Source organism: Crotalus tigris, unplaced genomic scaffold (assembly GCF_016545835.1).
Source record: "Crotalus tigris isolate CLP2741 ecotype Arizona unplaced genomic scaffold, ASM1654583v1 scf7180000019563.1149672, whole genome shotgun sequence".
In the NCBI taxonomy this organism is placed as follows: Eukaryota; Metazoa; Chordata; class Lepidosauria; order Squamata; family Viperidae; genus Crotalus; species Crotalus tigris.
In genome coordinates this window covers 268,785-290,799 of record NW_024097595.1, presented here as the reverse complement: position 1 = coordinate 290,799, position 22,015 = coordinate 268,785, and the positions used below count along the sequence as shown (strand labels likewise).

The following is a 22,015-nucleotide window of genomic DNA, read 5'->3' as shown; positions in this document are numbered from 1 at the left end:
TGATACTTTTTCCATTCTTCAGTTACAATGCAGTGTTTCCATTGGTATATTGTACGAAATATAGGCCAGGCGGGCATAACTATTAAGCAAAATTTTCATAATGGGAACCAATCCATTCATGCCCCTCATTCTTCATTGATAGCAGTGAATTTTTCAAAATGTACATTATACACACTGATTCATTCATAACACTGTAAACTTTGCTACTTGCTAAAAACAAATAATACATATTTCTTCATTTTTTTTTTTTGTTTGGTAGATTCTGGACAATCAGAAAGTCCAAGCCACAATGATCCTGCCAAGAACCCACCAGGTAAAAATGAATTTTGGGCCTGTTGTAGTTGCATGTTGTTTGAGAGCAGATTGTGTTATTCATAAATACTTTGTTTTCATAACACATTTATCTATGGTAAACTTAAACACAATTGCACCCAATCTTCTTAGTTGTCATGACATGGTAAACCAAAAACTAAAAGTAAACACAACACCTGCTTTCACATATCATGCTAGGCCAAAATATAGTTAGCTACTATATTTGATCCATGTGATCTCCAACAATATATGTCATTGATTAGCAATGTATAGTGCAGAGGTGTCAAACTGCCGGCCCGCAGGCCAATTTCATCATACCGGAGCCGCGGCCACCCCATTGCCAGCAATAGCGAAAAAGCTCCGATACGTCACGCGACGTCATGTGACGTCGCAAGTTTGACATGCCTGGTATAGTGGGATTAGGTTAAACAATAGATTTATTAATTGTTATGAAGTGGAAATAAGGAGCTGACTCAGTTTATAATATTAATACATAATTGTTCACTGATTGTCAAAAGTTATGGCAGCACTGAAAAACAGGATGTTTTTCATGAGATTGCAATGGCTGGAACTTCAGGGACTGCATCAATTTGTTTTTTACTCCATGGAATATAATAATTCCATTTTACCTTGCATTGGTCATTCTGAATATTGTATCCAGTTCAGAGAATGCTTGACTAGTTCTTCCATGGTCACAGGATTGCAATTCAGGCATACAGGTGCCCAGCTCATGATAATGTTGTAGGCAATTGTGATCATCATTTGTGGGATTACTTGCTGGCTTTCCACAAACAAAGTCAATAGGGAAGCCAGCAGGTAAATTTGTAAGTTGGTCCCATGCATAGCCTTTCCCTGCCCATGCTCTCCGGGCCCCTCTCATTCCCCCCCCCCCAGGGTACCTTCATACTCCTTATCTTGGACTTCCACTATTTCCTGTATGGCAACCTGCATGTCTTAGGGCAGGGGTCCCAAACCCAATCTGTGGACCAGTACCTATCCGCGGCATGCCAGCAACCAGTCCGCACAAATAAGCAAATCCCCATCTGTGGGATGCAGGCAGCATACAAAACCACACACTCTCCAGTCCGCGGAAAAACCTTTCTCCACGGAATCGGTCCCTGGTGCCCAAAAGGTTGGGGACCTCTGTCTTAGGGTTAAGATACAACCAGGACTGCCAGGAGTGCTGTTGCTAAGTGATGTAGTCACATGATGTCATACTTTACAATTGCATCATTTAGCAACGGCAATACCAGTCCCAACTGCTGTCGTAACCTGAGGACTACTTGTATAAAGATTTTATGAATATTTTGGGTTACCTTAGATTTCTAGAAAAGGATTTTGTATTCTACTTTAGACTTTTGCTATTTGAGTCATTAAACATTTGATAACGTAGAGCGAACTATAATGGACACATTCATAAAATTATTATTAACTGCTTATTTACAGAATAATTGTCAGAATGGCCATAGTTGTAAAATACATTAGTATTACAGATGTTATCATTCTGCAAATGAATATTTAAAAAGCTAACACATTGTTTTGCAGCTTGCCAATAAAATAAGTTAGTAGAACAGATTTCATAGTAGTGTCTTGGTGAACATTGGCAGCCTCTGAGCTACCAATGCTTTTTTAAATTGCTCTAAAATTGTATTTCAGTTTTGATACATCCATTTCTTGTGAAGTATGAAATTCTGAGATTTATATTGCCTGAAGAAGAAATGCATGAATATAAAACACTATATGCCCACTGGTCTATTTTAATAAATCTGCAGGACTCATAATAAAGATACTTTTATAGCAATCTTTAATCCAGACTCAGAATGTAGAGTCCAGGATGTTGCATGCAAAATTACTAGAGTTTTGGAATGTCATCATTTTTGCAAGAGCTTTGCCAAGAAGGGGGAAAAATCCCTGCAAACTGCAATCTTTGGCAAAGCTACTGGCAGTGGAAATTAGTTCCTCTATATTTGGCTAGACAGTTGCATTCTTTAGGGTGTCTGGTAATTTGCCTTCTTAACTAGAGGAAAGGCGAGATGTTTTTGCCAAATAAAAAAGCATTAACAACTATTGCAAAAGAAATCATAGTTTATTTTGAAAAGATATTAATATGTTTGTAATACTAATGCAGGCTTACATAGCAAATTTGACAACTCAATTTATGAGCCTTATCATTTGGTTATCACTACCTTCAATACCATTGGCCTAAAATTATGCTCTACTTTCAGTTAATTATTTTAAATTCAGACTTAGTAATCTAACTTTACAATACTGAAAATTATATTATATAGTCTTAAAATGGTACAGAGTGCTGGATATAAAGTATCCATTTCAGTACATGTAAGATTTCCTTAGCATTAACATGTGGGGACTGTGCAAACTGAGGACAACTGATATTAGTTCAAATAAGTTGTATACCATGATTTTAAAAGGTTCCTGTTATTGTAGTAGTAAGGAATGTGATGGCTCAGCAGTTAAAGATGCTGAACTTGTCAGCTGGAAAGCTGAAAGCCCAGGTTGAGACTGAGCGCCGTGTAATGGAATGAGTTCTCGTTCCTGCCCCAGCTCCTGCCCACCAAGCAGTTCAAATGCATGTAAATGTGAGTAGATTAATAGGTACCACCTAAATGGCAAGGTAACAGCATTCCGTGCACCTTTAATTTCTAGCTATGCTGGCCACATGACCACGAAAAATGTCTTCAGACAACGCCAACTCCCTTGGCCAAAAAACAGAGATGAGCACTGTGCCCTAGAGTCAGATATGACTGGAAAGGGAAATCTGTATCTTTTTTATTACTGCAATAAAACCAAAAGCATGAAAAACAATACATGTACACCTGGTGTTTACCGATGTGTTTTAAGGATGTGAATTGCCTTTAGCTTATCAACTGGCAGTGAAAATTATTTTATAGATAGTAACTCATAATTGGGATCATAATTGGGATTGGAATTTCCATTACTAAGCAATATAGTTGATTGCTAAAAATGTTTAGTTAGGCTAAGATAAAAGTAAAGATGATATAAGCCCTATAAAACCAATATTCCTGACAAGAGCTTGCAGTCCTAAGGATTATTCAGGTTTATTCACCCATCTCTTAATGAGCAGGACCAGACCTGGAAGAAAGGTTTCTTTCCACAGTTGAAACTTGAGATCAGAGTGATTATCCCAAACTGTTCTTAATCTTCATAATTTGGTCAAATCCAATTATTTGTTTTATCTTTGAACATATTATATACAAGTAGAAATCACAGCAAACTTTTGCCTCTTTCTTCAGTTGCCAGATTTGGAAAAAAGCACTAGAAGTCAATGGAACACCACTAACTTTTACTGATGTCCAACAGCAGTAGACTGTTGGGACTATGATTACTAAGACTTGTATCCTAATTCTAATTCTATTAATTCTGAAATTAATAACCTGATATCATTGAATAAGGAAGAACATGTTAAGATATGACAAATAAAAGACAATGCTATTCACCTCCAAGAAAAGAACTGACATGTTTTATAGGATTGGAAATTGGAATAAGACAAATTGCACTATAGGATACTGAAAGAATCAGCTGATGATTTGGTAAAATCCTGGGTTTTGAGAATTCTTTGGAGAATTGATGATGGACCACATGACTAGAAGAGAGGAAACACTGATTCTGTCTTCAAAATGTAGAGAAGAAACTTAGAGAAAAAAGATCCAGGAAACTACAGAGCAGTTAGTGTAGCAGTTATACCTTGGCTATTCCAGAGCAGATTGTAAAGTGATTGGTCAGTAAGCACTTTGAAACAGAATTATAATTACCTGAAGTTGGCCACTTAGGAACAAATCTTGCTTAGACTAATCTTGTTTCATTTTTTAATTGTATAACTTCTTTAATTGCTAATGGATATCCTATATATATGTCTCTTGACTTAAACTACCCTACAACATGGTGATTAGCAATCTAATTATATCAGAGCTAGATAGCATGACAACTGTGCCACAAGAATCAGTCATGAATTCTCTACTATTTGATATTTTCATTCATTCATTGTTTGTATGAAGAAGTATAAGGAATCCTACTCATGTTTTTGTAAATGGTATAAAATTGAACAAAATAACTAAAACCTTAGACTGGAGTTTTCAAAGTTGTGATCTCAGTCCTTGGAAAATATACAGATATTGGTTTTCTTTCTGTCTTGACCAAAGTGACAGCATTTTCACTAATGCTCTTGTAGGAGGCCACAAAGGATTGATTTGTTTGTTTTTCTCCTTTGACTTTCCTCTGAAGCCATTGCTAAGAGCAATAGGTGCAATTGGAATCGTCAGAGGAGAAAAGGGGGAGCTTTTATCTGAAGCCTACAGCCAAGTGTTGGTGATTGGGTGACATTAATTTTAAAAGCCTTCTATCGCACATGGATAGAAGCACGTCTGCTATTTTGTGGGTGTACAAGGTGGAGATCACAGTTGCAGGAAACTATAGATCAGAATTATCATCTGAATGTTTATATTTTGTTCCTTAAATACCCTCTTATTTCTACTTTGAATATGGATAAATAATTGAAAAAGTGTTTAGTAGATGTTTTTCTATGAAAGAGTGAAAAGTGCACTTTCTACGTGTGTCACAATTAAAACTTTGCATTGGTTTCATGTGAAATTTCCCAAATAGTTGAGACACCTTATCTGTTCGTAACTGACAAAAAGTTAATAATTCTGCATTAAACATTATGAAATTCCAGATTTATGTAAGAAAACAAGCATATCAGTTGGGTCTTAAAAATCCATGAAATATAGAATTGAATACATAGTGAAAATATTAAGAAACTCAGATATATCATACAGAATATCATTACAAGTAAATGAATGCATTTATGTAGAGGACATTGCCAAATAATATTTTGACCAACAAGTACAACTACTGGTGAAATGTTTAAGCTAATGAATTATTGTATTATTCAAAATTATATTCACTGGAAATATATTGATCTGAGCAAATATGAGCAGTGCAGTATTTCTCACTGGGATTAACCCACCAGAGTGAGCAGAAGTGGCAGGATATTTATGGCTGATTTGTAGCATTTACAGATTTATCTTCAGTCAAGATCAGAATACAGCTGGAAGGGACCTTTGAGGTCTTTTAGTCCAATCCCCTGATCAAGCAGCAGAACTTATACCATTTCAGACAAGTGACTATCCAGTCTCTTCTTAAAAACCTCTAGTGATGAAGCACCCACAACATCTGAAGGCCAGCTGTTCCACTGGTTAATTGTCCTGCTGTTAGGAAGTTTCTTCTTAATTCCAGGTTGCTTCTCTCCTTGATTAGTTTCCATCCATTGTTTCTTGTCCTGCCTTCTGGTGCTTTGGAAAATAAATTGACCCGCTCCTCTTTGTGGCAGCCACTCAAATACTGGAATGCTGCTATCCTGTCCCCTCTAGTCCTTCTTTTCTCTAGATTAGCCAAACCCAAATCCTGCAATGGTTCTTCATATGTTTTAGTCCTTTAGCCCTTTAATCATCTTAGTTCCTCTTTTTTGTACTTTTCCCATCATTTATGAGCAAGTTAGAAAAGCTGGTCTTAATAGAACTTGGAAAGATCTTATTTTCTTCTATTGCAGAAAAAAGGTTCGTATGTACTTACTTTTTATTTTCTGCTTTTTAAACCAGTTAATAATCCATAAAGTGTCAAGTCCTTTTATCCAGCACTACTCAGTTTATTCAAGAATGCTTTATGAAAGATGGTTTTAAAGGCTTTTTATAAAACCAAATATACATGTTGATAGGATCCATTCCCATACCTCTTGACACTTTAAAAATATTGCAAAAGATTTGTAAAGCCAGAATTACTTTCACAGAATCTATGGATTATCTTATTCCAGCAAGGTTTGATCTTCTACAGGTTAGTTATTTTTATTTAATTATATTTTCCATCAGTTTGCCCTGAATCAGTGTTAAATCCAATTTTTCAGAATGAACATTAAACTGATTCTAACCAATAATTTTCGGATCGCCCCTGTGTCTTCTTAAAATTGGCACAGTACTTGACTTTCGCAGCAATGTAAAAGATGTGCCATGGTTTTGCAAAGAATTCAGCAATCTCACCCTTGACTGTTTAAAGATCTCTCAGATGGGTGCCCTCAGAATCTGCTCCTTTTTAATTATATAGTTTCTCTTTTTACTTCAGTTTGCTTAATTTCTGATTTACTCCCTGAGAAAATATTTGCTCTGTATTAGGTATTTGATCTATATCTTCTGTACCAAAGACAAATGCTAAATATTTGTTTTTTTTCCTACAATATCTGAATCTTTCTCTTGAGCATGTCTTTCCCTCTTTCCTATGTAATTTCAGGGTTATAATCCTATTTCTGCAGGAGAGGAAGAATTTAGAAAAAGAGAATTAGTATTTACTTCAATATCATAGCAATTCAGTATTTTTTCAATGATTTTTAAATCATTATGTCAAGCCATTGATGATTTAAATATCTTTAAGTATTTAGAGGAAAATGAGAAAGTAATATGCATGGGCATAGTTTTATTTATATAGTTGCAAATACTAGACAATGAAAAGTAAGTATTTCACTAATAAACTATCTTTACACAAGCTACCATGTATTTTCTTTTTTGGTTGCAGAATGTGTATTATGTATTCAGGCTTTGGAGTTATAATTTGGGATATAATCAGATGGAAAAAATCAGGTTTTTAACCATTAGTTTGTGTTTTTTAATGCAAGTGTGGCCATCAGGTACTTCTATTCACAGAGTATGTTATGACAACTTGCTCCAAACCTGTCTCCTTAAAGATGGGTGCACACAGGACTTGGGTCTTTGCCCAGTATTCACAGTGACACCAGTTTTATAATTGTAGTATTAAAGTAGGGGTTTTCACACCTCCTAAAAAAAGAAGAATGCAATTAACCTCTCGTAGTTCTTTGCTGTATAGACACAGAAGCATCTTATTTGATTGACCCTCTGATTATAATAAATTATATTGTTCAGATTTTTGCAGGAAGCGTCTTTTCCAGGAGGATTCTGGTAGATTCTTAGGTTAGAAATGGCAATAAGTAGTGGGTTATATTATTTCTCATGACATCATCTCTAGAATAAAACAAGGCTTTAGTCAGTTACACTGTATTATAGATTTAAATGCTGAAATACCTGACCATTTGAAATAATGTATGTAGGTTTTTCATGTAGATATTTTAACAAGAGCATTATCTTCTATTGGAAGAACACACTTATCTTTTATTGTCTCCACACCAGATCATGCCAGGCAGTAAATATTGTCTGTTATCATCACAAAGATGGAAGTCAACTACTTTATATGTCACAGCAGATTTATTATTAGTTTGCATCACTAAATTCTTTCAGCAATAGAACAAATTAAAAATACTTTTGGAACCTAACTTATAGAATTGAATGTTTGGAATTATATACAAAATGCCAACTAATTAATATTGTATTATTTCAATTTAAGGCTTATACTCATTTAATTTTTCAAACAGTATTTTACATCTTCTGAATGTTTCATATTTAATTTTATTCTCAGTATTTACTTTTTTAAGAAAAATTGGTTTTTTTCATGCCTCTGTGTGATTAAACAACTCTTGAGTTCACCAAATAAAAATAAGAATGTTCTGTGGAGCTACTTTATTTTCCTGACTTTATAATGTGTAAAATCTATGTGAAATATAGACATTTCTTTTTCAGTGCTTGGAAAGGTGTCTAAGGGAAAGGGAAGATTATAAATTAATGTATACTACTAGAAGAAGTAAACAGCTACTTTCTTAATGGTTTATTTTCCTTTTCTTCTACTGTTCTTCAAACTGTAATAGTTGAAGGTAACTACGGAATCAGGCATTTTCCTGCTATTTGTGCCACTTATAAATCCTGTACTGCTTTCTTATAGCTGTTGCTTAAACAGAAGAATCCTATGCTAAAAGAGCTTATTTTCACAGTTGCCTCTTTCCTGGCTTATTTTTTGGCATAGGTTCATGAGATAACTTAAAAATAAAGAAAAACCTGTGACACTGTGTGATAATTTGCTCCACATTTTGTTCAGTTTGGCATTTCAATTCAACTAAATAAGATGGCATTTTGTTAGGACAAGAAGGATGTTACAATCTGAATTGTATTTGAACGCATTAACGTCTGTATCATGGGATGACATACCAGTCACATTATATCTTATGTTACATTGTCCTGTTTTTGGAACCCATTTTGCATCCATATAGATGGCTACAATCTTTTCAAATTGTACAAAAACTACAAATCAAGATTATAGAAAATCCTATAAAATGTATATTTAGACAATTTTAATAGAATTTGAATGAAGTATTCAGCCATGAAAGGGTTATTTAAGAAAAATATTATATTTGCTATTCCAAATGAACTAATCATTATTTTATTTTTGTTTTATTTTTTCATTCCAGTATATCTTGAGGATAGTTTTGTAAAATCTGGAGTCTTTAATGTATCTGAACTTGTGCGGGTGTCTAGAAGTAAGTCTCCTTTTCATTTTCTGAAGTTTTATTTTATTTTTGGATTTGTATTACATTGTATTTGTATATGTTGCTACATGATTCTTTCCAGAGTTGATTCTTTATGATAGTGCCTCCAGTTACATAACTGATAATACAGATAGTCCTTATTTACCAACCACTCATTCAGCAACCAATTGAAGTTACAGCAGTGCGGGAAAAAAGGAAAATTTGTGATCAATTCTTGATGTTGCATCTGTTGCAGTGCCCCGCAGTCACACGATTGTAATTCATGTGCTTAGCAACCAACACATATTTATGATGGTTGCAGTGTTCCAAAATACATTTTTTATTTCACAAAACAAAGGTTTGAACTCCATTATTGCCTACAGATTATATGAGTATTTTGACTTGATATGTGTGAGAAGTGGAGAACATACAGAACTAGTTAATAGGGTTATGCAAAGCTTCATAGGAATGTTATCCTGTGGGAAACCTTTGAGAAAACCACTTCCCTCAAAGGTATGTTGTGAAGCATTGTGACCTTCTGCATTTAGGAATGGTCTCTAAAACTGATGCCCTGGAAGAGGACTGAGAGGAGCTTTCTCTGACAATATTGATTTGAGTCATTCTGGGTATCCTTGGGGTGAACACCGCAAGCTATCCTGTGGTGTGTGCCAAAGCCTCCAGATCATTTGCTAAACAATTTGGGCAAGTAGTTGAAAGAGGTTCTGTTCGTGTCTGTCAAAACTCTCAATTCATACCCCTGTTTGAAAGGTAGCTTAAAGAGGCCAGAGGCACAAAGAGTCAAAAACTTTCTTTGGGGAATATTGGAAGCAGATTGAAAAGAACCTTCTCCTGGAGAGTTAGCTGAAATAAGACTCCCATCAGCCTTCTTCCATGGGACTGGTATGAAACAGTTTGAGAGGGAAGCAAATCCAATCGCTTCCACAGCCCAGATTGCTTTGTTGAAACAAATCTATGCTGCTTTGCATAGGTCTATGAATCAATTGTGTCTTTGTCTAGCACAGTCTTCCCTAATATATTTCCCTATGATTTATTGGACTTTAGTACATCTTATCCATTTTCACTTGGCCTTGCATGCTGAGGTGGGAGGGAAGGCTTGTCCCATGCCCCTAAATAGTACAAATTGTGTTTTTTAATTACATGACTAATAATTAGATAAAAGTGAATTTGCTTTGATTTAAGATTATATTAAATATGTCTGTTTAGACACAGGCTTGACTTTTAATTATGTCTTTAGCACCTATAACCCAGGGAGCTGGAGTAAACTTCCCCATTGGAGAACTTCCAGGTCAACCATACTATCATGACATGAACTCAAGTGTTAACTTACAGCGATCGCTATCCTCTCCACCAACCAGGTTAGCCTATTGTAAAATGTCTGTGGTTCTATAATATTTTAAATGATTTTACTTTGCAGCTTTTCAATAAAATAATTATGCATTTGTCCAGCAATATGGTCTGTGTTGGAGGGAGGGAGGGAAGCACCTTAATGGAACAAAAAGATAAGTTGATACATATTGATCAACACTTCTCAATAAGTAATTTCAAATGACAGTTTTGTAATGAAAATGATTATTGTTCAGAGTAGAAATTATGCCCCAGAATGAAAACATTGAGAGAAAACCTGTAGTTCTCAAACTAGTGAGAATTGTTAATATCAGCATGGACAGGTGTCTCAGTTTATTATCTGTTGATTCAGAAAGGCAGGGAAGAGACTTAGAATTAACACTGTTTATCATAGACCTGAAAGATTGAGGGCAATAGAAGAAGGGGACGACATAAAATGAAGTGGCTGGATTGAGTCACTGAAGCAGTAGGCGTGAGCTTAAATGGACTCTAGAAGATGGTAGAGGACAGGAAGGCCTGGAGGAACATTGTCCATGGGGCCGCAATGGGTCAGACATGACTTCGCAACTAACAACAACAATCATAGACCTACATACAGGATTTTATGCCTGTATATTTTTATAGGCTGGTGTTTGCGCACGCGTGTAGCTTCATTTTTGACTCTGGAATTAATTTGACTGTGCTGGGTATGTAAGTCTTCTGCTGACAAGCCAGTTCTTGAAGAAGGCCTGTTAGAGTCCTAACTCTCTACATGCCTAATCTAAAAACAATCACTAATGTATTAATAAAAAAAATGTGTACAGTATAAATAATTTTAAAATCAGTGTAAAATGTGAATATATCTAGTGTAGTTTTAGAGTTGAAAAGGATTGTACTTTGAAATATCAACATAACTACTGCTTAAATAAACCCTTATTTCTATATGTTTACAGTAAGAGACCCAAAACTATATCCATAGATGAGAATATGGAACCAAGTCCAACAGGAGATTTTTATCCTTCCCCAAATTCACCAGCTGCTGGTAGTAGGACATGGCATGAAAGAGATCAAGGTGAGTAAATACATACTATAGAAAAGTGAGTGCTCAGTTCATTCTGTGTCTATTCAGAAGTAAGCTATATTGAATTCAATTAGGTTTATTCATAGATAGATAGACAGACAAGACAGGATTTTGGAGCTCTTATTAACATTATTTCTTCAGAAACTATGAATAGATGGTAGATTGGAATAAATAAGAAAATTTTAAATCTTTTGAGGTTAAAATACTTCCTTAGAATATTACATTCTGTAGTAATTACAATGTCATCTCTATTATTGAAAAGTTCTATTTTGTGTTCATCAAATGCACGGATTCCTTTTTCAAAGCCATAGTACTCATTTAGAGTCACAAGAAGTATGTAATAGTTGATTTACTGGCAGGCAAAATGTAGAGACACTATACTGATTAGCAGAATCTAGAAAGATTAAAAAATGATTGAATAAATTATTGGACTTCAGATATACTGTAAAAGAGGATGATTAATTTTGACATTTTTTTCTGGCCATGTTGCTATGCATTTAATACTCACATGAAATTATTTATTTCTATCCATTGGTTCATATGTGCTTTGTGTGACTAAAATCTGAAATATAAATGAAAAGTACCCTGTTTTACAGAGGCATACATGCATTGTTAAGTCTGAAGTAAATTTTATCTAAATGAGTACACAATCACATCTACAATATCTTAATATTGTACAGCCATGGATTGTATTTCACAACTATATTAAATTGAAGAGGAAAATTAAGCATAAGTAGTGAATGGAAGTGATTATTTCTTAGCTTTCACAATGCTTCCTGTAGTTCTATTCATATTATATAATAGTATTGCTTAATAATTTTGAAGCTCTGTGATGTGTGACAGAAATTTCCAAAGTTTATTAAAATATATAGTAAAAGATCTGATAGAATATCACATTAAAAGAATCATCAGTTTTCAGGAGTTTATTTCCCTTTTCTCATAACGTTTATATCTACAACCATTTACCTACTCCCTAATTTCTAATTTATGCATCAACATAATTATGCCAATTTCATATAGGTCATAAATTTCTATCTAATTTCTTCCTAATATAACACTCAAAACATTATTTTTGTAAGACTCATGATGCTATATAAAGTTCTCAATTTAACCTTGATACCTGTACACTTTCTATTGTAGTTGTTTTCTTCCTTTTCTTTTTCTGTTCTTTGAACGGAATTCTTAAAATTGAGACCTTTTTCTCTTTTTTTGCAAAATAAAAATGTACAAGTGTTGTGATGAAGAAAAATGAAATGAAACATTTCAGTGTATGCAGTTATGAAGTTGATACCAAAAACCTTGCATTGTATGTTTATTTTTGTATTTTTCAGTGTAAAGTAAATCCCCCCAAATAATTGACTTGTGTTGGTTTCTAAAAGTGTTATTTGTGATTTGTTATTCTTGTTTTTACGAATAGGTTTTGGAATTCAGATAGTTCAGAAATGAGATCTGGAATGTTGCTTAAAATTGTGTATAACTTATCTACTTTTCTGTTGCTCTTGCCATGTGTAGAAAGGATTGCCTTTACCAGGAGCCATCACAGATATTTAAAGGAGGAACTTAGAAAGCAATTTCCATGTTCTAGGTTAAAAGCAAAACTGCAGTCACATTTGTACAAATTACTTCTGTACATGGTGTGGATCAAATTATATAAGCACAGTGTCTACTCTGAAGGAGACATGACATTTATACAGAGTCTAATTGTCAAAATTGAATGTGCCGATAGGTTAAAAGTTTGCAGTGGTCTCTGCATAGTTCTAGTTGTGGAGTGTAGAGATCTGTGGTGCTTAAGCTTTGGTAACCTTCAGTTAAGACGAAAAATGTGTCTGAGTTTTTTCATGAATGTGACAGGCCATAAAAGGCTTAGATTGTTTCAAATACAAACTTATTTTTTTCACAATTTTAGTTCTTCTAGTTTGCCTTTTTTAATTTTACTTTTTCTGATTGATACTTAATATTATTTTAAACGATCTTTTGGGTTGGTATCAATTTATTTATAATAAAAATAGTGAAGTTGGAAGGGACCTTGGAGGTCATCTAGTCCAACCCCCTGCTCAGGCAGGAAACCCTATACCATTTCGGACAAATGGCTGTCCAGTTTCTTCTTAAAAACTTCCAGTGTTGGCGCATTTACCGCTTCTGGAGGCAGGTTGTTCCACTGGTTAATTGTTCTGTCAGGAAGTTTCTCCTTAGTTCTAGGTTGCTTCTCTCTTTGCTTAGTTTCCACCAGTTGCTCCTTGTCCTGCCTTCAGGTGCCTTGGAAAATAGCTTGACTCCCTCTTCTTTGTGGCAGCCCCTGAGATATTGAAACACTGCTATCATGTCCCCCCTCGTCCTTCTCTTCATTAAACTAGATATTATATTTTATATAATCATTACTATGCTTTGTGCATGGTCAATTAATGTATTCCTTTTTTTTGTATCTATATTCAGTTTTTGATATTTTTCACGCCACTTTATCTTTCTTATATCAAAATGCATATGATTCTCTTGATGTGCTTTAGTAACAAGTGCATTCATTGTCAATTAGCCTGCCAGAATAGTATCCGAAAGGCATTGACACATGTCTTTCTAGCTTTTCTCAAATGAAAACCACTTGCTCCAGACAGCATGAGTTATTTATCAGAGTAATTATTCTGTTATTGGAGTAGTTTTTTTCCTGGCAGTAATTTTGTAATTAAGAGGCAAATGCCTTTGCACCATGATTAGATATGTTTGAGGTTTCCTTTTGTGGAACTTCAGCACAAATATGATTTTGATGTTCTGAGTTGGTAAGTACTAAGGCCTGATGCAATTTGTCCTAGAATCATGGTATCTTCAGGGGATCTTCTTAACTAGTTACGTATCTTGCCAGCTTCTCAGTTTGGGCTACTGGGGGCTTTGGTTTGCTTTCCTCCAATCTCAGATATAAGGGTAGGAAGAAGCTGCACTTACGAAAGGTGTCCATGTGGGAGGAGTTGGTGTCATTATTAAGGAAAAGGAAGAAACTGTTACTAAATTGCTGCTTTCATAAATTTCTGAGGCTAGTGGAAGAAGATGAGTTATTTGTTAACCTCAGTTCCCTTCATGCAGTGCCATAAAAGTATGGTTATGCAATAACAATAGACACAGCTTTTCTAAAAGGTTCCTGAAATTCAGCTGCACCTGAGATCTTTGCTCCACAAATATGAATTTGCAGAACCACAATTATTGGTAAGTAGTTACTTTTTTAACAACAAGAAAAGATGATATTTTTAGTGTCAATTAAGAAAAGGGGAAATTGTGTGGGTTTTAAATATTATACATTAAGAGTTTCACCTTTGAAGAAATGAAGGTTATCCTAAATAACAGATTCTGAGTTTTAGTCTATAAATAGTCAGAATAGTACTGTTTATGTACAATAGAAGTATCAACACATTTGAGAGTTTGAAGGTTTGTTAAATTATGTAAAAAAAACAAGGTTAGAGACAAATAAAATTAAGTTGAAGATTTCAGAGCATTATAATAAACACTGAGCATATTTGTTGATGGTTGAAATGTGACTGATTATTGAGGGGGAAAGAGTATCTTCAAAACTGCAGCACTTTGTCCTGCAATGTTTTGTTGTAATTCCTGCTTGTTTATTTCTCTTAGGCACATTTTATTGCAAAAGACTGTTATATTCATCAATTAGTTAATTCATCAATTAGTTGCTCCCTGAGTTAGCTAATTTGGAATCTAATTTTAAAATTGTGTATGGTTTAAGATTAAGTCATGTTCTTGGTATAAACCTGTATCTGAATTGTTCAAAAATTACTCTAGTTTTTTTGCAGTTAATTTTAGTTAATAGAGATTGTAAATATCCCTGATAGTTTTAGACCTAGGGAAAAAAGATAAGAATTTACTCAGAATAAGAATCTTACAGTAATAATATGATTTGAAATAATCGAGATTAGTAGACCAATCGAATATCAGGACATCCTATAATGGCATCAGAGTTTTTCATGGCTTATGAATTAAAATCACTTGTCATTTAAGTGAAAATGTAGCTACTCCATTCTATTTTGCTTATAGCAGTTAATCCTTTTCCCTCTAAATATGGACACTAAACATAGGAAGGAACAGATTTTGCATGTACATATAATTTTATATCATAGCATTAGGAGTATGGATCTAGTATCCATGGTCTTATATAGATCCCAGCCCATGGGTACCCAAACCGCAGTCCGTGGACTAGTACCAGACTGCAGCATGCCAGCAACGGTCCGCACAAACAAGCAAAGCCCCGTCCGTGGGATACAGGAAGCACACAAAACCATGTACCCTCCAATCTGCGGAAAAACCTCTCTCCATGGAACCAGTCCTTGGTGCCCAAAAGGTTGGGGAACTCTGTTTTAGACAATCTTTATTTAATGTTACTCAGAGCTGTGGAGTGATAATGAAAAGGAATAGATAGATATACTTCATCTTAATCCTCAAAACTATAAGTTATTTTCATCCTTGTTCAGGTTCATATAATACTAAAATTGCAATTGATGTTAATTGATATGATTACAGAAACCAGCAAGTGTTCTGTACAAACAGTACTATTTATAAAGGATGCTTCCTCAAAAATTAAATAATTTAAAACATGAAACAGCTGCATGGATTGCTATGCCAGGATTCTATGAAAAGAACTGATGTGATTTTTAAAAGAAGCTCTGGATTAAAAAAAACAACAACAGTGAAAAGCAAACTTAATTGGTCTCCAGGGAAACAGCAAGTCTTTATCTTGCATAGTTCATCAGTAGTTTAAACTTTTAATAATTTTTGATTAGAAAAATATATTTGACCCAGAATAGAAAAGAATGATATGATGCTTTACGTCATGTACTATAATTGTATATTTTAACATTGCATATCCTAAAGCATTTTAATATTGTTAGAGATTTGTTTGAAATTGTACATTAGTGTGTACAATTAAATAAATTTTAATTTTACAGTTTCTTCATCATGTTCAGTTTCCTATGATTCTCCTGCATTCAACAGCAACAAATCATTACAACCACAGCTTACCATTAAAACAGAAGCTCTTGGATCTTCTTCTCCTGTTCTTCACCTACCCTCTGCTGGGCCTCCTTGTGATGGGGAACAAGTACCCTCTCCTGGATATTCTTCTGGACCTTTGCCATCTTTTACTATCTCCCCATCTTCTGGACTTGCTTTTTCTGGAATTCCTTTAATTACAGGGCCCTCTCCTGATGGATCTTTTTTGATTAGACCTTCACATGGTTTCTCTAAAATGGATATATTAATTTCTGAACTAAGAGAATTAAAAGAGGAGGTGGTTAGTGCTGTTCAGGAACTAAAAAACATAACTGATCAGCTGGGCCATTTGCTTGCCTACACAAAACAAAAGTCAAAAGTAATTCATAAAACATCTACTGAGGGTTGAGTTATATCATGGAAAGACACCCTCCATCTGGATTATTTTATTGAATACTACTTAACTATGTTACTCTATGTTCATTTCTTTCAAAAGCATGACCAAAATATTATCTTAAAAGAACTATATATCTATATTCTGCTAGCAAATCATTTGTCCTGTTGTAAATATATAATATTTTATAGTAAATAAATGTATACCTACCTTATATGTCAGTTTTTGTGTTTTTATTTAAAATATATTTAGAGGCAAAATGTTTTCTCCAAAATTGGTTATTTATTATCCTCCTAGTACATCAATATTCCTAAAATAAGCATTGTTTCTAACTTCTTGTTAGAAAGTATATTTCAGTGGAAAGCTGCTGTGGGTTTGGTTTGTTTATCTGATACTCATCTTTGACAGAGGTTTGAACTGTAATATCAAAAGAGTTTCAATGTGATTTTTGTGCAATAAGTTATAACATTTCACTAAGTTAATATATTCCCAATTGTTTTGGAGGACTAGAATTCTTCAAAAATACAATTTTTATTGACTTTCAAGTCAGGGATCAGGACTACTAAAATCTGAATGATTGAAATCTCAGATTAAGCTGTTTGATTAAAAAAATATTAAGATGGTATTGGGAAGTGCGGTGGAAAAAATATTACTAATGCATCTAATGTATATAAAATAAATGCCTATGTTTCTTTCTGAGGGACCTTATGGAGAGTTGGAAACTATACTTATTAGATGTATATTAAGTTGAAGAGATGTTAAAAGCAAACATAATGTGGTTTTATTTCAAAAAATGAGCTGTCAGGTCATCAGTTGGATAAGCCTGGGAGAGGGGAAACAGTATTTAATATTTATTTGTTATGTATATGTAGGGGTGTGGGTCTATACATATGTTGTATATAGTATGTTTTTAGGGCATGTCATGTACGTGCTTCACTTTGAAAGCAGGCAACTAAATTTCATTTTTTATGTGTGCCGTTGTGCCCACAGTAAAAAAATGACAATAAAGGCTATCTTATCTCTAAGATAATTTTTATCTCTCTTCCACTCCTGCAGCCTCTCCACTATTTTAGAGATTCTGATAGAACTTCCTCTGGCCCAGAGATACTAGAACCGTACTTTAACAAACACTGGGCTAGAAGACAGAAACAGAAACAAAATTCAAAGTGTTCTTGATTGGTTAGAAAAAAATTCGATGAAGCTTAGATTTTAAATCACAGGACATAATGCTTTTATTCCATTGTGCATTAAAACCCTACTTCAAATAGGTGTCCAGTTTTCAATATCACCTTTTAAAAACAATTAAGGCAAACAGGAATAGGTCAGTGAGATAATAAGATAAAATTAAGTATTGCTTGAGAGATAGCATGTTATGGCAAATGATATCTGGTTAACGTGAAGGATTTAACTGCTAATTTACTCTTGTACTTATGCATATAAAATGTTTTTATCCCTGAGATATAGCCTCTCATACCAAGTTTGTAGCCCAGTTATGGAATTTGTCCTTTTTTGTATTTGTATTTCTATAAATACAGAATTATTATAAAACAAACAATAAATGTTGTTTCTTATCATTCAAGGACAGTTTAGCAAATGCTATTGCTATAGGCAAGTGCCGGGGATATAAATAATGCTGATATGCAGTTAGAATATCATATTAAGAATGTGGAAGCTCTGATACCAAATTACAACTTGGTTAAGAGATTCATTCAATAATATTAGGTATTAGGCCACTATTTTTCAGTCTAATCTATCTCAAAGCATTGTGGGAAGAACAAAAGCATGGTGGAGGAAACCATGCTGTCCTGAACTCCTTGGACAAAATTTGGGTATGAGTTATATAAATGCACATACTTTATTTGGATATAATGGCATTTCATGCATTAGTCCATCATGCTAATATAATTACATTAACATTTGCATTAACATTAAATTACTGTTTTTATTTTACTCATATTCTTTAAGCAGCAGGAACCACAATTTTTTAAAGTTGTGGACTGAGTTTAATGGTTTATATAAGCTGTGATTATTGAATCTGTTATTTTCTCAGTATTTGTAGATTTACGATTTTTGTATTAACAGAATTATTAATGTAATAGTTGTGGTACAAACATTGTAGCCACAATCCAAACTCGAAATAGATATGTGAATCTCAATGATATAAACATGTCCTTAATGTGTTTCAATGATTTCACTGAGCTTAAATCATGTACCTGAATTTTAATCTGTTCTTAAAAATGGCAATTTGTAATGCAAAGTTCTTCAATGTATCTTTGTTGTTTTACTGTGCAAAAGGAAATTGCATTGGATTCAGCATAAGATCACACCAGTTCTTAATACAATAACATACAGGTAGTCCTTGACTTATAATAGTTCATTTAGTGACCGTTCTAAGTTGCAATGACACTGAAAAAAAGTGACTTATGATCGTTTTTCACACTTACAGCCTTTGTAGCATCCCTATGATCATGTGATTAAAATTCAGATACTTGACAATTGGTTCATACTTATGACCATTGTCATGTCCCGGGTCATGTGATCCCCTTTTGCAATGTTTTGACAAGAGGAACCAATGGAGAAGCCAGATTCACTTAACAACCATATTACTGAATTATCAACTGCAATGGTTCACTTAATAACTGTGGCAGGGAAGGTCATAAAATGAGGCAAAACTCACTTAAAAAATGTCTCGATTAACAATAGAAATCTTGGGCTGCATTGTGGTCATAAGTCGAGAAGTACCTGTATTTTCCAATAGCAAACACTTTTGACTTTTGTAGTCAAGTTTCATCATCACAACCAAGGTTTTTTATTTTGTTTTTAAAGTTCAGTCTCAGTTACAGAAATATTTTGAAGACATTTTCTAGATGTCGTAATCCAAAACAGTTATGAAGTGTAAAAACCAAAGAGCATTTACTGGGATTTCATGAGTTGATTTCATTTTGAGGGAGCAGGAGGTTCTAATAGGCCACATATAGAGTGGGAAGGCATTTAGAAAGCACATTTATTTTTACCTTCATTTTTAGACTATTAGAAAAGAGACCTTAATTACAACAGGCAGAATGAGGGGATAGAACTATCCATGTTCCATAAGGACCCCATTGAATGGTGTTAGATCTGTGTGAACTACGGGCAGTGTTAACTTTGTTTTTGTTTTTCCTTCCATAATGATATTTGAAATCCATGTGTATGAAATAAAAATATTCAGGGTCAGTTTGGATCTTAGTCTGCTCCCTGTTTTCAGCACAGTGTTACCTTGACTTTGCATCCATTGTGCAAATGGGACTATTCTGATACCTTCTCTTTATGGTTCTTTGACTCTCTATGCATTGTTTGCAATGCTCAGTCTAAACCAAGTATGAAGCTGTGATTAAATGGAAATGGATTTGGGATTTAAGCTGGTGAAGTAGATGCAAAAATATTCTGCATCTGCGTTGCTGTCCCATTGTGATTTCCCTATAACTTCATAGGAAAACGAACATGTTGTGTTGCTCTCTGTGAAAGCTAAGCAGATGTCCACTGCGAGCAAGTGAATCCTTAAGCTTTGCCTCACTTATACGTTGACTCAAGTTCTGTTTAGCAGGTGGGGCTTTGTGATTGGTGTACCATGTGACATTTACCAGGGGAGTTCCTCGGAGGGCAGGCTGCTCATAGAGAGGCAGAGGGTCTTGCCTTTTGATGAGGAAATTGCTGAAACTCATGTCTCATTAGTGTTTCTTAAGGTTCTTGGGAAGCAAACAACAGTTTAATTAAAGTCTGACGTAAACACATTTCTGCACATTTTCCCTGCAGCATTTTATCTCATTAGAATTGATCAGAATAGTTGCCCTGGGCTAACTTGAACAGATATACATCTGGAGCACCATGTGTGCAAGCTGCCATTGAGTTGAGCTACATACGCTATGCTTCATAGCAACTTAGTTGTTTGCTTTACTTTGTAGGTGCAATTACCTTGTTGGAAGATGAATTGATCTAACTTTTTCCAATTTGTCTGGGCTTTTATATCGCTGATATGCTAGTAATTTCAGAATTACTATATAATGCAATCCAGACATGCATATTCTTTACCTCTTTAGTATTATGCAGTAATAACCTGAAGCTTTTAATTTACCCAAGATTCTGTTTAATTTCCTCTGGAATTATTTTCAGGAATGTATTCAGATACCATTGTCTACTCTGTATTACCATATACATACACAGTGTTGGTATCAGATTATCAGTAACCAAAATTTACAAAATGAAAACAGTTTTTTCTGTACTGTAGAACACATAGTATAGTTTTAGCTCAGTCTTCCTGTGAGTCTTGGCACCTTAACTTGCAAAATTATCAACGATGAAGATGGTTGAGTCATTCTCAACATTATAATTTTCATATTTAAAGGAGTAGACTGTAGAAGGCTATTTAAACTGAAATCAGACAACTAACTTCAATTTCTTATGAATCATTTTGATTCATAATTAATAGGATCAATTCTATTACTGATGTAGGTGGCTTTGTTTCAGTTTTGCAATTTGGGCTGTGCAAAACAGTTTAAAATATGCTTCAGAAAGTGCATTGATGTGAATGATGCACCCCTCTTTTTGAAGCATTAGAACAGCTGTTTCTTTGGGAGGCTGCTGCAACAACTTTCATCTATTGTCTTTGCATATATGTACATCCAAAAACAATGCTTCCATTGGGGAAAGAAGTTGTGCTGAGCCTCCTAACATATGCTGCTGCTGAGGGGTGTTTTGCTAACATGCTTTGTGGTGTACCCTTTTCAAATGCTTTAAATGGCTCTGTGGTACCTCATGTTTTTTACTCCATTATGAATCACCCATTTCATTTGATCCTAATTGCTACAACATATATTGTTGGTGTGATTAACTAAAATATGTGAGGCTTTAATTTCTCTCTTAAGAACATGCATGTGCTCACAAAAATCAGTGGAGAGTACCTAATCTATTTTTCATATATGAAATACAGACAAGTCTTTTTATCAAATAGTACTACTAATTAATCATGAAGTACAAAAATATTTGTCTCAGAATAACGTGTTTTGTTTTAGTCACATCTAAAGCACTTCAGTATTTTACTTTTCTTTCACAATTTCCTGTCTCCTTCGCTGAAGCAATTATTTATTTAAGTTAGTTATTTTCCCAATGCAATAAAACTCATTTAAAGTGATTTACTTTATCTTTTGAAGAAACACACTAGGTTTATTGATTGGCAAGGATTGATAAAGGATATGTTTCTGAAAACAAAACTTTACTAATTGTGAACTTCTATTCACAATTAGCATGGAAAATAATTTTTGTATCTTTGAATCCTTTTTTCAAAAGTTGTTTAATGATGGGACATTATGAATTAATGTATATAGTAGTGCTAATAGTAACCAGACCAGTTCTGTCAATGTAGTCTTTAATACAAGTCTTGACTATAAGTAACTTCTGTACTGTTTATTTTCTT

General features: G+C 34.1%; 1 protein-coding gene across 14 annotated transcripts in view; it reads left to right on the top strand.

Annotated features, from left to right (window-relative positions):
* NFIB (nuclear factor I B) overlaps positions 1 to 22,015 on the top strand; it is a 335,263-nt gene that overhangs the window by 244,865 nt on the left and 68,383 nt on the right. For 13 of the 14 annotated variants that reach the window (XM_039363696.1, XM_039363695.1, XM_039363703.1 and 10 more), the window contains exons 3-6: positions 260 to 313; positions 8,708 to 8,776; positions 10,020 to 10,140; positions 11,062 to 11,180. In XM_039363696.1, the coding sequence (XP_039219630.1) occupies positions 260 to 313; positions 8,708 to 8,776; positions 10,020 to 10,140; positions 11,062 to 11,180 (363 nt within the window). Of the gene's footprint in view, positions 1 to 259; positions 314 to 8,707; positions 8,777 to 10,019; positions 10,141 to 11,061; positions 11,181 to 16,129; positions 16,781 to 22,015 lie in introns of those variants that run through there. The other variant, XM_039363708.1, reaches the window with a different exon arrangement.